Source organism: Biomphalaria glabrata, chromosome 2 (assembly GCF_947242115.1).
Source record: "Biomphalaria glabrata chromosome 2, xgBioGlab47.1, whole genome shotgun sequence".
Classification (NCBI taxonomy): domain Eukaryota; kingdom Metazoa; phylum Mollusca; class Gastropoda; family Planorbidae; genus Biomphalaria; species Biomphalaria glabrata.
Window position 1 is genome coordinate 17771193 of NC_074712.1, and position 18847 is coordinate 17790039.

The 18847-nt window shown below is 32.6% G+C and overlaps 1 protein-coding gene across 10 annotated transcripts; it reads right to left on the minus strand.

Moving 5' to 3' along the window:
* Window positions 1-1517: 1517 nt before the first annotated feature.
* Window positions 1518-17127, minus strand: LOC106056242 (phospholipase B-like 1). 10 transcript variants are annotated; one of them, XM_056019513.1, is made up of 12 exons: window positions 15451-15492; window positions 14714-14801; window positions 13771-13941; window positions 13240-13465; window positions 12611-12833; window positions 11151-11315; window positions 9433-9577; window positions 6689-6889; window positions 5540-5680; window positions 4968-5153; window positions 3612-3715; window positions 1518-2440 (listed from the first exon to the last, which is right to left on the minus strand). In XM_056019513.1, exons 3-12 carry the CDS (start codon window positions 13841-13843, stop codon window positions 2270-2272), a joined length of 1635 nt encoding a protein of 544 aa, XP_055875488.1. In that variant the 5' UTR covers window positions 13844-13941; window positions 14714-14801; window positions 15451-15492; the 3' UTR covers window positions 1518-2269. The 10 variants fall into 10 exon arrangements, with proteins under 10 accessions (XP_055875488.1, XP_055875484.1, XP_055875489.1 ...); XM_056019509.1 differs by lacking the exon at window positions 15451-15492 and adding an exon at window positions 15286-15444; XM_056019514.1 differs by lacking the exon at window positions 15451-15492 and adding an exon at window positions 15278-15443.
* Between the last annotated feature and the right edge of the window lie 1720 nt (window positions 17128-18847).

Below are 18847 nucleotides of genomic sequence, written 5' to 3' on the forward strand. Positions count from 1 at the left end.
GAATTTCCTGAACTAATGCAATTTGGTAAATCATTTTTGTAAATTAAAAATAGTTGTGGACCTAAGACTGTTCCTTGAGGTACATCTGAGTTTACTGTTGTGTTGATTTAGAGGCTATTATTACAATTTGTTCTCTCCCTATCACTGTTGTGTTGATTTAGAGGCTATTATTACAATTTGTTCTCTCCCTATCAGAAAATCCTGAATCCATTGATGTAATGGACCATCAATGCCAAAATATTTTAATTTTTTAAGCAAGCTGTGGTGTTGAACTTTGTCAAATGCCTTAGAATAATCTAAGATGACATCTATTTGCTCATTATTATCTAAACCTTTTGAAAAATCATCAGTTAGTCCTATTAGTTGTATTTCACATGATCTATATTTCCTAAAGATAAGTTTGATAACTGAGATAATTGGTTCACAACATGTTTGATATTCAATGCAGCTTTGCACAAACTTTCTTGTGTAGAGGTAAGAGTTTATGGTTGGAACATTGTTCTTTAATTTTATAAGAAAAACAAAAAACTTTTTCTCAGTCAAAGCACAGGCTTCATCAGTCGTTACACTTGCTATCTTGTTCCAAACCAACTCAACACTTTCAACAAAGTTCTTCATAGCATTGAATAATTACTGAATGAATTAATGTCTTTGAATGCTTCAACTTATTAGAATAATCTTTGTTTACTTATAACTTTTTGAATGACATGAATAGGCCATGTTTCTTTAGTCTCTTCATCATAAGAATCAAATGATGTTTAAAATTATTTATTATTAATATATATGCATTTCTATACACTTTTATATAACAGTGACATTTGTTGTCATTAAATCTTCTCATAATTTAGTTCCATTTCATTTTAAGATTCTAATTTAAGTGATAAATTCATAGATAGTAAATTTATCTTCACAAACAGCTGTATCATTTCATTTATGTTTATGCATCACATATTCTACCACTTTTTTTATCTAACAAAGAACTGGCATTATTGATAAAGTTATTAAGAATTTCCATCTTACCGATATATTTCCTTATTTCAACTATGTCCAGTATGAATTGTGCAAACACAGCTTCAATAGATAGAGGACTTCATGTGCTTTAAAGAAGTGTTATAATTTGTTAAAAACATCTTAAATAGAATTGTTCATTATTCATTCAAGACCTTAAAGGTCTGGGTTTAGTTAAGCTCTTTAATTATGTAAAGTCTCATAGGTCTGGGTTTAGGTAAACTCTTAGAAAGTCTCAATCATCTCAACTGTTAGTTTTCTGGCACATTCATGGTAATTCTAACAAGTATCAGACTTTGATTTATAGAAACTCATTCTTTTTAAGCTTACGCTAAAACGAGATTATGAATTAAATAATGTTATAAACATTAAGTGTAGCTTGAATGGGCTCAAAGTTCAATGTAAACTTCCTTTAGAGTGTCTTTTTTTTATTCTTTAAGGTCCCTGTAATGAATACAATACCAAAGAAGAATATAACTTACAAAACATGTAGCAAGTCAATAACAAGGTTCAATTAAAAAAAATATTTTATTGAAACTTAAATAAGTATAACAATATGGCATTTATAGAAAGTAGAATATGTAGTGGAATCTGTATAAATAGAACTTGTATAAAACCAAGCAGGACATGGGGCAAGATAATTGTTATGGCGCTGGACATTTTGGCACAAAATTTTTTAATATGTCCTTAAATAGAAGGATACATATCTCTGTTTTGTGTGTGTGTTTGTGTTCAAACAGATTTTATATATACAGAACAAGTTTATTTTTGTTTTTTAGATTTAAGTTTGTTATGTAGTTATTGTTATAACACTAACATTATACTGTGCAGCCCTATTTTGGAGAGGGCCCAAAATAGTGCTGTACAGTCACATGAAAAAGTGTTCAAGATGAACCATAGTTGCTCTACGACTGAAGGAGGCCTGATTAACATTATAATGTCTGTGTGGTGAGGCTTGCGTTTTTTTTAAAACTCGGGACCATTGAGATATCATGTTCTGAGCTCATACCAGATGTTTGCAATATGTGTTCATGAAATAGCCAGAATTATTAAAACTTTTGTTTGGGGGGAGGAGAATGTATACTCTATATACTATAGCATAGTGAAGTGAAAAACTAATGTTTTTATAAAGATTTTTATTTTATGAATAATTGTCAAAACCTCCAGAGCCAAAACGACCATAGTGCCAAAATGTTACATACCCTGTATAAAATATATCAGTGATGACAAAATGGTGATTTGTAGAGTGTGTTTGTGACCATTACAAACTTGGTTGAGTTCTAACGAAAGAGAAGTTGTAGGCTTCAGGCAGACCCACATGAGAAATGTTAGCAAATTTTCCTTTCCAAGTAAACACTGGCAAACCAGACTGAGTTGTTGGCCCACTAATGATGTCTGCTTGAAATTTCTGAGCCATATTGAAATCAGAGACCTAAAACAAGAGAAAGTTAAGTTTAAATTACCAGTATGGGTTTATCAACTTGAAACACTGATGAATCGGAGGGGGGGGGGGATTTTAGTAGAGAAATCCACAATTGTATACGAATTCCTTACTTGTGTTAATAATTTATACTATTTGTATTTGAACCATTTTTTAAATTTATTTTGTCATCTCACCCTCTAGTATGTTGGCTGATTCAGGGGATTACATCTACTGCTTCCTCACCCAAACCCTTTGAGTGGGTGAGGTGGCCCAATGCAGAAATTATAGTTTGTGAACAACATTAGTTGAATATCTATATAATATAATTTTTATATTATGCTGCTCCCCTTCTGGTATGTTGGGGTGGGGGCGATTTATTTATTGCCCTCCCTACCCTAACTTTTTGAGAAATCATAGTTTGTAAACAAAATTAGTTGAATATCTATATAATATAAGCTGCTTATTGATACATTTTAACCCATGGTATATTATGTCACATCACACATCTCAAATTAAATCATTAGTAAATATAAATTTAAAGAGGGTAATTGGTACCAGGTGGGACCATGGGAGGGGCAATTGCACCCCCCCCCCTCCCTAGACAGACGACCAATATTCATTTAGAATATTTTTCAAGTAAAAACATTATTCAAAAGGTTTTAAAAAATTAGACATTTGCGCACTTCAAAATGGTCTAATATCCAAAGAGTGTTTAACCATCCTTCTGTTGAAGTCTTATGCTGACCAAAATAAGACAACTGCAAGAGGTCTCACTTAATATGAAGGTTACATTACGATAAATATGCCAAATAAAGATATACGTACGTATGCTACTTGAGCCTTGAATGTCAATCACACTTCAGTATCAGTCCTTGCACCCCATGTTACTTTATTTTACATAATTTTACCGGCCTTTATTAAATAGGATGAATAATGAGCTGTAGATGTCAGGAGAATGCATTTCTGTAGTTAAGAATGCAAGAAAGTGCTTGCCACCCCCAAGGGAGCTTACAGCGCTCCCCAAACTGTCAAGAGAATAGCCACCAACGTAAGTTTTTTCTGATATTCTTTTTGCCAAAGGTTAAGAAACACTGTAACTAATAGTAACATAGACCACTTTTTGCTTTTCTTTTTGGAGTGGCATATCTAGAAACCAAACAAAGAAATATAAGAGTCTAACCTTTGTATCATAACATCCAGCAGTTCTAGGTGAGCTACTCAAGTCAAATCTTGCACAAATAGCATCTATTGGACTATACTCACTGTATGGATCACGTCTGTAATCTTTAAAAAATGTATCAATATATTTTAGCATTTCACTATGTATATATATATATATATTAAATATGGAACATGCAAAGTTGGTAATCTATAATATATAATCCATTTTTGGAACACTAGGCAAATCCATTACCAGTGCCACAAATAACAGATACTTCATTTACACCCATAGAATCTCTCTGAAAATGCTTTGGGACCGAAGAACAGAAGCAAAGCAGCCAAACATATCTACAACTATTTCATGAAAGGTGTAAAAAGTTGATGAAAATATTTTTAGCATCCATTCCTGGAAAGAAATGGTATTCAAGTCATCTGTTGTTCTCTTTTGCATTGGCTTTACAAAATGCATGGCAACTGCATAAAACACATTATAAGAAGCAAATAGAGCTTCTGGAGTTTCTGTGATGTATTGCATGTCATTGATTGAAGAGCCACGGTCATCCTGCGGACACTGGCTTAAAAAGAAGACCTTCTCAGCAGAGCAACATTACTTCACATTATGATGACCCGATGAAGCCTGAATCATGGGATAGTCAAACAGGAAAAGCAAATGGTGTTCTCAATGTCATAAGAACACCATAATTTGATATGAAAAATATCCTTATGCTTTATTTTGCAGCAAATCACACTGAGTAGCAGGTAATAATTTTATTTGTTGTGGAACTGGTTTGTCTAGTGTTCCAATTTCAGAAAATCTCAAAACTCAACAATGGAATGTAAAACATTTTTTTCTCAATTTCTTATATTTTTCTACATAACATCAGTGAATTTCATGTTAAAAAAAAACAACTTAAAAAATAGCAGACTTTGGTATAAATGGATTAAAGCTTCTTGGAAGATGATGTTGTGCCATGAGCCAAGAAAATTGTTTAAAGCAAGGAATAATCTTGCTGCATCAACTGCACTCTCTTTCCTCATAGCGATGCACCCAAAGGCAAAAAAAAATGTCAAGATAAATCAAACTGATTTGGGGTGTGCTTTTTGTGTGAGTAAAAATATTCACTTTTGCTATATGATTACCCGGTAGCTATAGTGCCAAGGGGAATAATCTAGATATTTCATGCTAGGTGGTGGATACAGACCACATTTTACCAACGTTTAGCAAAGTTGAACAAAAACATTTCTCTACTAAGATTTCTATAAAGGTAAAAATGACTGTTTTAAAAGTAGATTTGAAAAATGTTTGGTTAAAATGTTATGGTTGGAAAGCTCTAAATATAATAGACATAAATATCAAAACAAGTGAAATTGTTACCATTGCTTCTCATTACACTTTTCATACTGTTCAAATCAAAGACTTTGGAGTGATCTCTGCGAAATATTTTAGCTCTTGGTGCAAGCTGATAAGTGTAGTCTATACCAAATTTTTTGACGTAGTCTGGATAACCACTTATATTATAAATTTCTTCAAAATATGGCACATTATAAGATGAGAAATAACCTAGAAATAAAATATAGGGAAAATAAAAAAAATATTGCTATAGAAAATGATTTTGTCAATAAGTCATTAATTAAATAAAAAATCGAACTTAAAAATTAGTAAACAATATTTAGTTGAAAATGTATGCAAAACCACTTTAGGAGTTATCCTTAGAAGCTGCATTCTACACTAAGAGCTCAAGGGATAAGCCTTTAAAAAAACAATTGTGTAGAGGTTAGGCTACTTAACAAAAAAAAACCTATCTGCCTATGGTGTAAAGAGATAATAAATGACATTAACAATAGTAAAAGTCAGGAAGGTCAGCATAGGTAAAGTATATGGACTCAGCAACTGAATGATTCACTACAGTGACTGAATGACTCACTACAGTGACAGTAATTATTCACCTGATCGAAGTAAAGCAGTGAGATCTTCTGCTACCACTAGTCCAGGTATTTGTTCAGATACCCATAAAGTGTTGTCAGGTAAAACTTGACCAAGCTTTATAAGTTTCAAGTCAATAACCATATACTGATTGTTATAAGTCCCTGGAAATAAATGAACATAGAGATAATACTCATGAACAATTTATTCAACTGACAATCATTCATTTTTAAGTACCGTAAAAAATACAATATTTGTATCTTTTGTATCAGAATTTTTATTAATTAAATGCTCCTAATCAATCTACAGAAACAGCAAACTTGACAGATAAAGAAAACACACTAATCAATCTTTAGAAACTAGATTTGAATCAGAAATATATTCAAAGACACTATACATGAGAGTGATGACCACTGCTATTCAAGATTTGGCAGACAAATGAAGGCACACATTTAAGCACTATAGATTTAGGGTTTATATATTTCTAAGAAGTACATCTATTTACAATTATCAGGGAATGTTTTGGTGGCAAATGCACTATGATTCTCTCATAAAATGTAGTTCTATTAAAGTTTCTAAACACAAGTAAAATATAAAAAATACATTTTTATAAAGAAAAGCTTACAATGAGTGAAATTATTTTGAATTTAGACTACCCGGTACTATTAAATTTGTGCGATTGGAAATATTTTTATTAATAGTTTTGTTTAACCCAACTTTTATTCTTATAGCATGCTCGGATGGTCGAATCACTTTTGTGGACCAGTTGGTTGGGGGGGGGGGGGGTATCTGGGAGAAGGTTTCTGTGCTGCCTTTTCAAAATCTATTTAAACAAAAAAAAATTCAAACTCAAGGTCTCGAGCCTCCACAATGGGAGGGCGATGTGTTAGCCACTGAGCTATTCAAGTACTTATAAAAATATTAGGTTTTGTAGTTTTCTATTGTTAGTTTCAAATCCTCTATACAGGGCTTATCTCACTAAATTAATTATTATGCCTAATTGATTAAATAATTGATTAATTCTTTGATTGATTTATTTGTTGTCATCAACCTGATCTGGGAGAAATAATGTGCACAAGATTTCACCCAGACAGACAAAGTGAGTTGATTTAAGCTTTGTACAAAAAAGTGTTTACCATATAAAATATGTAAATATTAAAATAATTACAGACCTGAATTGTACTTAGATATAATATTTGACCATTCCTCCCCACTGTTAGCCATCATGTTTGCTATGCGCACACGCTGCCAAGCCATCAGTGATTGTGGAGTTACATATTGGTAGAGTGTGTAATTAAATATAGAGTTTGTAGTCTGTAGCATGGCCATACCACTGCCCAGAAGGTAAAAGTCATCTAGAGATTCTAAGAAGCCTGTAAAGGACAATAGCAAAAGTCTTTTCATTTCCATTTTCAAACATATAGGCCTACTTAGATCAGTGTTTCCTAAACTTTTGACATTATTGTACCCCTTTTATGATTTTTGTAATGCTGAGTACCCCTGCCTCCCCCCTTGCCCACACACAAAAAAATGTACTTGCATGAGAAAAATGAATTGTTTGTGCTGAGATGACAGATCGTAGAATTTGGTTCCCTGGTTGTTAATTTTAATCTGAGATGCTGTTCCACGTCTAACAGTCTATTCCTTTTTTTCGACTTAATTTCTACTGTCTACAAATGCTGAAAAAACAGCATCACATAAGTAGGAAGCTGGAAAAGGCAAGATGTAATCCAGAACTTAAACCCACTGTAATTTAGTTCCCCCCACTCAATTCTCAACAATACTAGAGAGTGGCAATACGTGGCGATCCTGACCTTTTTAAACCACACATATGGAAATGAAACATATACTTTAGGACACCTAACAAATGACATTCTACTCCATATGGCGAAGTTTTAAAGCATCTTTCTTTATTGCCATTTTTATTGGTACATTAAAAATATCTCTTACAATAAAGTATTCATAATTTATTTTAATGTATTAACTGAACATAGCATAGTTAATGAAGTGCAACGTGTACCACCTCCAAACTCTTCCTGTACCCCTGGTGTACGCGTAGCCCACTTTGGGAAACACTGACTTAGATGAACCTAATGACTATTTAATTAGGGAGACAACTCACTAGAACCCAATGGATACAATTTTACAAGAAATGCAAGAAAACACCTTAACAATATCCTCTAAAACTGAGTACCCCTGCCTCCCCCCTTGCCAACACACAAAAAAATGTACTTGCATAAGAAAAATGAATTGTTTGTGCTGAGATGACAGATCATAGAATTTGGTTCCCTGGTTGTTAATTTTAATCTGAGATGCTGTTCCACGTCTAACAGTCTATTCCTTTTTTTCGACTTAATTTCTACTGTCTACAAATGCTGAAAAAACAGCATCACATAAGTAAAAAGCTGGAAAAGGCAAGATGTAATCCAGAACTTAAACCCACTGTAATTTAGTTCCCCCCACTCAATTCTCAACAATACTAGAGAGTGGCAATACGTGGCGATCCTGACCTTTTTAAACCACACATATGGAAATGAAACATATACTTTAGGACACCTAACAAATGACATTCTACTCCATATGGCGAAGTTTTAAAGCATCTTTCTTTATTGCCATTTTTATTGGTACATTAAAAATATCTCTTACAATAAAGTATTCATAATTTATTTTAATGTATTAACTGAACATAGCATAGTTAATGAAGTGCAACGTGTACCACCTCCAAACTCTTCCTGTACCCCTGGTGTACGCGTAGCCCACTCTGGGAAACACTGACTTAGATGAACCTAATGACTATTTAATTAGGGAGACAACTCACTAGAACCCAATGGATACAATTTTACAAGAAATGCAAGAAAACACCTTAACAATATCCTCTAAAACTAAGACCTCCATTTCTGATTTCGACTATAAAAAAATTGGAATGAAATAACACTATGGAAGCTAAATATTATTAGTTAAAAATGCTGTACTATATATATAATACTGAATATTCTCTCCTCCTGAACCCAGAATTGTTGTCTCCCGGGAAAAGACTTTTTCTACTCTTATTTTCTTGGTTTCATGTAACAAAATGGAACATATCTATAAAAAAGATAATTTTATGATGTATCATTAAACTATTATTCTTTGCATTAGCCATTCAGTCATTTCTTTCTACGTTGATCAAATGTTAGAGTAAAAATAATCTATCAAGGGCCTGGGAAATAACCCTGCACCCTGCCAGTGGATGTTAAAGTGGAATGGAAATCATATATTAAATTTTTTTTTTAAAGTTTCATTATAAAAACATTTATTCCACACTGATGTTAAAAAGGGTTGTCTTCGAGACTGAAGATTAAGGAGGAGTGCATTATTTCATGTAGCTAAACAGCCCTACCTCTGATCTAAATATTTTGCCACATCCAATGCAGACATAACTATTGCCTGCCAGTGGTTGGTTTAGAGAAAAGAGAACCTAAACACTGATGTTTTCTATTATTGAATGTGTATACCATTTAGCTTTATCTGTTCTGAATATGAAGTATTTATATTAAGTGAAGTTAAAGGTAAATAAGGGACAGGATTATAATCAAGAGAAATAATTGTATGATGGTTGATAAAAGATATCTATCAAAATATGTTTTTTTTTAAAACAAATTTCAGAATGCTATAATCTTATCTAATGACTAGATTTCCAACTAACAATTTAAACACAATCAAAAGAAGTAAAAATAAAAGGGTTAACTTATTTTGGAATAAAAAACAACAACAGTTTAGTAAAAAAAAACAACAAGTTTAGTAAAAAAAAACACAACAGTTTAGTAAAAAAACAAAAAACAACAGTTTAGTAAAAAAAAAAACACAACAGTTTAGTAAAAAAACAAAAAACAACAGTTTAGTAAAAAAAACAACAAAAGAAGCACAGAGAGCCTACCTGGATAGCTGGAAAATGAGATTCTCTTTGAACTAGTAGAAGGATCAGCAACATTCAAGTTATAGTGTTTATATATTCTATTTGTTGCAGCATAATCAAACCAACTACTATGGGACATAAACATATTTTCAAACCCAGGAAGCATCTAGAGATAACATTACATGTAAACATGGTGAGAGGTGTGTATAAGTATATATACATAAAAAAAAACTAACAATATACAATCATTACTCAGTACAACTTTTTTTCATAGTGAAAGTGTGTATGTGAGTGTGTATCTGTGAGGCAGGGTAGTTAATAAAAATGTTTCCAGTAATAAGTCCTTGAATAACAGAACTTGTGGTAGGCTTCAAAATGTTTTTGTTTATTAAACAAAGTAGAATATGATAAGTTGCTTCATTCTAGCTTACAGTATTATTTTGGAATTGGATCACAGTCCTACTTACCATTGGGGATCACTCTAAATGAAAGTTACTAATCAACTGTAATTTTCACTGGCCATTAAAAATACCTCAATAGATACTAAGCAGTACATACATCTATAGACAGCTCCCAATCTGACAAGTAACTTAGCTCACTAGCCCAGTGCAATTCTAAGTGACAAGCAAAATTTTATCAAAGAGAAGAGATCTTAATTTACATAAATGATTTACCAAATTGCATTACCTCAGGAACAAAAGTCAGATTATTTGCAGACGATTGCATAATATATAGAACAATAAAAACAACACAAGACACAGATATTTTACAAAGAGAATTAGATGAATTACAGAAATGGGAATCAAATTGGAGCATGTCTTTCCACCCAGAAAAATGTCAGTTGTTAAGAGTAACAAAAAAACTAAAACAAATTAATTCCACTTATCTTATTCATGGCAAACCAGTAACACAGACTAAAAACGCAAAATACCTAGGTGTTATAATAAATGAAAAACTGTCATGGAATCCACATATTGATGAAACTATAAAAAAAATCAAACAAAGCATTAGGATTTATTAAAAGAAATTTCTATAAATCAAATAAGAACATAAAACTAAAATGTTATTTAACCTTGGTTAGGCCAATAATAGAATATGCATCCTCCGTTTGGGACCCTTCAACTCAAGATAACATTAAGACACTGGAACAGACACAAAATAGAGCAGTGAGATTCATAACAAATGAATATTCACACTTAACCAGAGTAACACCTTTAGTAAAATCACTAAATTTAGAAAGCCTTCAGAACAGAAGACTCAAAAGTAAAGTAGCAATTACACATAAAACACTGAACCATAATCTTCAAATACAAAAACAAAATTTAATAAAATACTCTGAAAGACACAAAGATAAAGGCACATTCCTCGTCCCATATGCTAGGACAAATTTGTACAAATACTCCTTCTTCCCTAGTGCTATTAGAGCATGGAATGGGTTGCCTGAGCTAGCCAGGAAAACCAGTGACTTGGCAGAATTTAAGTCATTGGTTAATATGCATGTCTTAATGCATGACGCGTAGGACGTAATCATCTTCTTTTTTGAAGTAACGTCTGTATTATATAAGATAAGAAGATAAGCAGAATATTATAATTAAACTTTACTAAAAAAATCCCCAATAAAGTATTAATACCAAAAACAAAAAAAAAAGATTTATTTCATTTTCAACGTGACAGTGTAGTTTCAGATATAAGTATATCAATTTGTTTTCATACAAATTTTAGGTTTTATCTATTATTACCTTTATAAGCACTGAACAATGGCCAGACAAGAAAAAAAAATGTTTTGCCTCCTCAGGAGAAAATTTCCTCCAATCTTTCAGAGAGCTAGGATTTAGAATGTATCTTAAATCCAGCACATCTCCAATGGCATTCAAAAAATTGACAGCAAAAATGTCCAAAGAGTCCTACAAAACACAAGGTAGGAATTCAGTTATCATTAATAAAAAACAAGGTTACAAAAGACAGTTTGTGTGGAAACACAAACTCAAAATCGGCCCCCGAAGTAAAATGTTTTACATAATTCTGATAATTCTTCAGAGTTGAAGATAGTTTACTTCCTAGTCCAAACCTCCCGCAGGACGACGGGGGATGGGAGCAGGCAGGGTTTGAACCTTCGATCGTCGATAAATCCAAATGACAGTCCAGCGCGCAAACCACACGACCAGTGGTCCACCAAGGTAGGCTTCAATATTTTCAGAAAGAAAATCCGAATGAAATTATATCAAAGATAAATGAGAGATAAGAATGGAGAAAGGTTAACAGATCTTGTGTAGTGCCCCAACCGTCCCGCAGATCAAAGGATACGTGAAAGTGAATGTAAAGTTAGATGTGAACCTGGCCTAACTAGTTTGTGGTCTATAGGGCAGATGATGTAAAGTTCATCTGTTTTTTGTGGCCTACGGTTAACGAGGGTGTCATGTAGCCAGCACAACGACCAACCGCCTTTGCTTTTCCCCAACTAATGTCAGGTACCCATTAGAGCTGGGTAGAATCAGAAGTTGAAAATCCCAGTCTTCACCAGGATTCGTACCCGGGACCCTCGGTTCGAACTAAATAAGTTAATTGTTTTGAAAAGGCTCAATCTCATATTCGAATCCTCAAAAAAAAAAAAAAAAAAAATTTCCGCTATATAGAAAAAATGTTCACGAAAATGATGTTTATAAGATTACTATTCGTCTTAAATTAGGTCTAACATATAATGCATACTAATTAGCTTTTTCTTATAAAAAACTGCTTGCATAATTAATTTTAAAAATTAGAATTTTCGCTTTCAGGAAAAAAAAAAGTAGCCGTTGCATCAGAACTTTGAATGGTCTAAAATATTGTGAAGTCGGATTTTCAATATCTCTTCTAGTTTACGAGATCTAAACGGGACGGACGGACAGAGGGACAGACATTTCGCACAAAACTAATAGCGTCTTTTCCCCTTTTGGGGGCCGCTAAAAATGTTGTGAAAAAAGAGATTTAAAAAAAAACTGATTCAAATTCAAGACTTTTGTATGGAAGCCAAGCATTTTACTAGTGGGCCATCGAGATTATTATAGTCCTTGCTAAAAAGATTACTTTTGTGAAACAATAAACTGAATTTTAAAAGACAAATTCTTTTTTTTTTTTTTTTTTAAATAAAGCCAACAATAAGAATATATCAAGGTCTTCACAAAATATTAACCCAGCCTAACAAAGTATTTACATTTAATACCTTTTTATTGCCTCGTACACTTTTATATCCAGCCAAGAGGCCATCTAATTGTGAAAATATGTATGAAGCATGGCGCCACAAAGGATCATTAGGATTATTCTTTATCATATTGTTTGCCCACTCTCTCTGTTTAATGAACCACTGCTCAAGTTTGACTCTAAGTTTTTCCTCATGTGAAGGAGAGAACCAGTCATATAAATTTGTGAACTGATTCTCCATATGTCTGTCAAAATCAATAATCAAAAATGATTTATTCTTTATTTATGTATGAAAAATGTGAAAAAAGGTATATATTTTTAAGTAAATGTCTTATTTTATTGTAAAATTCTCTTTCAAAGCCATTACCATACTTCACTCTTCCTTATTCTTAATCCTCAAAGACAAACCTTAGTATAAGTATCTCTTGAGATTATTTTCAACCTTTCCTGGATGTTTATTAACTTAATTTCAACTAAACAAATACTTTTTTTTGTGTGCCAACTATAATTTTTATCTTTAGTTGATGACAAGAGATCAAAGTTGAGTTTAATTGATGTGTATGTATATAGACACATTGTAGAGCATAACTTAGCTTTCTGCCAGTCTAGATAGTTATTATCAAACCAGTAAACAATATTGTAAATACTTACTCTGCAGTTAATACACCTTCAGCAAAACCTGCTGCAAACATAATTTGTTCATCTTTCAGGTTCTTAGAACTTAAACCAGCAGCAACATCAAGAATTCCCCAACCAGTTGAGAGCAGTGTGTCATTGAATGTTGCTACTGCGTCTGCCTTGTCCCAGTCTATCACATTGTCTTTAAAAGTGCAGTTTTGATCATCACAGTATACACTTACAGACTTGAAACTTCCATCTAGGAAAACAAAATATCAGTAGTTTAAATTTACCCAAGCAGGATATGACAACATTTCTAAGCTGAAATTCTCCTTATATTAATCCCAACTTAATAATCATGGCTAGTCATATATCACTTGACAAATACATATTGATTTATTTTATTTGAGATATCTTCAGAGTGGCACCATAATCTTGACCATCGTAGGGTGATTAAATTTTTCATTTACAATTAAGTAATGGATCTTCTGACTCCCATTTTTCTACCTTAATTTAAGACCTGGCTAAAAACAAAACAAAACAAACTTTTGTAATTTAACTTACTGACATTGTCTATCCCCTGTTCAGAAATGTGTATCCATGAGTAACAGATGAGTGTAACATACAAGCCTTTCATTTTATAATGGCTTTTTTGAAAAATTACTTGTCTGACAGTTGTGGAGTTGTCTAAAATTTTATCCCCAGAGCTAGCCTAATGACCTAGCATTAGTTTGGCTAAAATGGAAAAAAAAAAGTATAAACTTAAAAAATTGTGCTGGCCTACTGGTACTATAAATAAGGACCTATTTATTTTTGAGTGAATATTATAGTAATTTTTACTACTTTGTATCCATCTATAAGAATAATTAAAGTGAATATATAAGGCTAATTTAATTATATATATATATATATATATATATATATATATATATATATATATATATATATATATAAGCAAGACTGAATCACACTAAAAGTCCTTATATATACTCATATGATTTGATTATAATGTCTACAATGTTTAGTGGATTAATAGATAGATCTGCTATATATATTTTCCTATTTATCAAATGTGTACACATAGGCCTATCATTTACTGCACAACTTTATTTATCAATCCCAGAGTAGAGTTAGTAAACAAACAAAAAAAATGAACGTATATTTTATGTTATTCTCTTATGTCTACTTCTTATTTTTAAATTATTATCATATTATGATGTAAATCAACAGATTCTAGGTATGGATGTCTTTCTCTAATTTCATAGATTAAAAACAATACTAATTAAGAAATAAAAATAAATTAAATTGTATAGATAAATACATATTTATATTATATATCTAGGATATAATAATATTTTTTGAAGTAATGTCTGTATTTGATAAGATAAGAATATATTTTATAGTTTAGAACTAAAAATATTATAGATCTAGATAATATACATAGTATGATATATAGACTATATTATAGTTACTGTAGTATGTAAAGTATATTACAAGAGATGATTACCAATTTGTAATTCCAATGATTCAATTAATTGAGACCTTGGTCTTATGCAATGACTATCATGATCATCTCGAATCAATCAATGAATGTCCTAATATTAGTAGTTAGTATTAATGGTGATAGTTATAATTTATAAATTGATAAGTTTAGATTAGATCAATACAATTATACTATAAAATTTACTAATAGGTCTAGTAATAGCAATAAGTGTTGAATAACTACTATATAGTAGTCATAGTGTACTAGTCTAGTTACATAACTATATACTTATACTTTACTATTATAGATTACTATAAGTATATATATACTAGTATATAATAGTCACAGTGCTAACCTTATTCGTAAAGGTGATATATATCTACTAATATATACGACAGCATATTATATACTATAAGACTATTAGTCTAATAAAAAAGACTAATTAGTATTAGACTTAGTTACACTTAGTAGTATTACTATTAGTTAAGTCACAATTAAGTGTATTAGCCTATTACCTATTACTATTAGTTAGGCTATATCATAATATGATTATATGATACTATATGATCTACTATTTTATTAATGTACTCTATTACATGGTCACTGGTTCATCGATTTTAAATACTATCGGGGCTATATATATCTATAGAGTTGATCTAGATCATATCTAATCAACGCTAATCTATGGTAAAAGACAATTAAGCTCAGCATCTCAACTAAAATTTCCAATCGAATAAAATTAAGCATATCTAAACATTTACATCACATGATCGTCACGTGACGTAAAGCGTCTATACTGTACGATTCCAAGCACCATATAGATTTAGAGTCGATTCCATTCGTTTTATTTAATTTATCTTGAGTGCTTTGTACAGAGGGTTCCCATCTACCCCACAGACGTGACCTCCGTGTCGAAGGTGTCGCTACAGACCTGTCTCCATTCCAAGGGCGGAGTTGAATATGTAAAAGCAGGGCCGGCATCTATATATTTTTTGTGTGGACAATAGCAACTATTATTATTATTATTAATTAATCAACATTTATTATACAAATGCATAGGAAACAAATCAAATGCATTCAGTCGTATGATACATGCCAACTATGTTAACCCTTCAATTCCTTCACATTTAAAAGCCCGTGAAAAGAGCCATGAATGAATGTGAGAGGTTTATGCTAAATGTAATTTGAGGGACTCATGCCAGGTGCTTGGCCTAGTATTGGAGCAATCTTTCAAACAGTGGCGTAGCTAGGGTGGTGGAGGAGGGGGAGAATTGAAAATCCCCCCGGGCCCCCACTTGAGTGGGCCCCCAAATGAGTGTTTTTTTACATTAAAAATTACGCAAAAATGCAGGGCCACCAAAGAGGTCAAGCCCCCCAGGCCCCCAAACGATGGAAAATTCCTAGCTACGCCCCTCCTTTCAAATCGGCCTGCATCTTCTACGTGTTTAGACCCATAGATCTAACGAACGGGCAGGATATTATCACTATCTGTTCCTGTCATTATAAATATTGCCTTTTATAATATCTAAAATTCATAAAATAACAATTGAAATGTCCGCCTTCGTGTGCTCAAAATTTCATGAAAAAGTTGAGTACTATCTAGAGTCTATATTAATGTTTGCTTCAAATATTGAGTACATTGTAAATTGATTAAAAAAAAAAAAAAAAGACAACCTCTCCGTCCTAATTCCACTACGCTGTTAGTCACTGAAACAGTTGTTGCTTTTTTACCCGAATGATCGCTTTATGTTAGACTATTTAAATTTATTTTTTAAAGTCAAAGGACTAACAATAGCAGAGCTCGTATGATATATGTTGATCAAAAGGGATTAAAATACCACAGGTGTTAGCAAAGTTGAAAACCGTAGTATTATATGCCTATGTCTTAGACAAAAGCGCATTCAGTCTAAAGATTATAAGCTTGAAAAATCATTAGGAGATTGCCTATGCCGTCAATGTTTACAATTAGGCCTTCATGCCTAATTTATTCAACATTGCACAGATTGGGCGCGCAAACACAGATAGGCCTACATTCTGACATTCGAGAGGCCAAGTGCGCTTGAACTTGGCTTGGCTTGGCTACCTAGAAGGGGGCTCGAGGTTCGACACCCGACTCGGGCAGAGTTGTGTTTACCGAGCGCCTAAAGGCAGCACGGAAAACCAACTCCTAGATACCCCCTTCCCCCCCCCCCCTTAGCCTACAATATTTCATATCAATTAGGTTTACAGACGTTCTCCCAGAAGAGAACTCATATTTGTCCTACGCGTATCCAGCATGTTAATTAGACTTAAACTTTACTAACTAGGGAAGAAGAAACACGTAGTACTTTATACGAATTAGTCCAAGAAATCGGAATAAGAAATTTGCACAGAGACACAGTAAATGTAGGTCTACATTGACTATAGACATAGAAACTCGATCGTAACATGCTTCTGACGCAGACCAATGCCACACCATGATCTTTAGCAATCATCAACACTTAATTGTCGTCGTCTTCAAGAGTGCACTTCAGTTTTAGTATCGACTAACATTAGGCCTACTTGACAATGTCACACCACGAGTCTCTTATCTCTTTACTAGATCTATATTAATCCAGTGACAAGATGTACGTGCTTCAGTCTATACATTGATAGTTAGTTGTATCAATTAGTTTGGGTCCAAATTAATCAAATCAATTACAATTTGTATAAGCTTTGCGTTTTTTAAATAGGTAGGCTATTTTCTAAATGTTTTTTTTCTCTTTTTCCATGGATAGAATCTCTTTTAGATGACAGGCCCGTCCATTCTTTTATTATTTCTCCAATACCCATTCTCGGATCAAGTTGAAACTTTAATAAAATTATTCATTGTACCTAAAAAAAAAAAATGAATCAAAACAACAATTAGTCAATAAATTTAACATTATTGAGAGATATAGGCCTAGTTGTAAAAAGAGGAGTTATTCCCCTTAGATACACCTTTGCACCCTCCCACACAAATACATACATACTACATACACCTATGTAACCCGATGTTCAGCGTTTGGTAGGTTAGATAGAAATATAGCATATTGCCTAACTTTATTTACAATTAAAACGAAGCACATGGACAAATAAAACCCTGCAATGGCCTGCACCCAAATCATAACAGTGCCGGATACTATGATTAGTGCTAAATAACAATGAATAACTGATACACGTAGACGCAAAACAACCCAATGGTGGATTATGGCACGCGATTAATAAAACACCAATTTATCCATTCATGCGAAAACAAGGTTCCACTACTCAATACCAACAAGACTTTGTGCACCACAAATAGAAAAAGAAAGGGAAGAAAAAATAAAAGGCTAAAAACTTTAAACAAGTAACATAAAAATATGAATTAAGCAAATATTCTTTCTACAACGTAGTGGGTCATCAATCCCACACTATGTAAATTATCATCATTCCACGACTTTTGTATCAAATTTAACATGTATATGAACGTCAGCTTGGCGGCATGACCATTCTTAGACCTTTGTAGATAGGCCCAATTCCATCCGGTTGATTTTGTTTGTTTTCCCTTTCGAGGTTTTTACCACATTTAGAACATAATTTATCTGAGTTAACATCAACATGTAAGACTTCTGTCTAAGGGCATTGTGTGTTTCTTGATTGCTAGAAATTCTTGTTCCCTAAACATTTTTACTTGTCTTTGTGACATTTCATATTGTTGTCCAATCTTTATAACCTTGCTAGGTCTTAAACAAAGTTATCAACACTTTCTCCTTCTACCCTGCTTTCTCCGATGTGCTCTAAATCTAGACACTCTTTTATTCTGTCTTGGCCTTATGTAGTCTTCTATTTTCTTTAATAGCTATTGCGGATTTCCCTTTTCACTATCATAATATTTAGAGTTTTGTCTTTGTTGACCTATCCACATTCCCAGCCGTCCGGCTTTATGTTTACTATCTACACCAGCTAATGGTCCTGGCTATGAAACTAGTCTAGTGGCAGTGAAACAAAAGCTCACCTGCTATTCAGTTCAATTCAAGGCTATTGAGATCTTAAAAACATTCCAATTCAAAATTGCTTACTCGAAATAAAAAGACGCCATTATTAGATTAACAAAAACCTTTGTCTGGACAGCTTTTTAAGTTTTACTCTGACACCATGTAGAATATTTGTGTAACATAA

What these genes read in the sequence shown, in the direction of transcription:
- LOC106056242 (XM_056019519.1), bottom strand. Translation starts at nt 13,843, where the DNA reads ATGAAAGGCTTGTATGTTACACTCATCTGTTACTCATGGATACACATT. An exon ending in GTGTACGAGGCAATAAAAAG is followed by an intron (nt 11,316 to 12,610) that starts GTATTAAATGTA and finishes TGTGTTTTGTAG; the next exon opens with GACTCTTTGGACATTTTTGC. An exon ending in CTGGATGTTATGATACAAAG is followed by an intron (nt 2,441 to 3,611) that starts GTTAGACTCTTA and finishes CTCTTGTTTTAG; the next exon opens with GTCTCTGATTTCAATATGGC.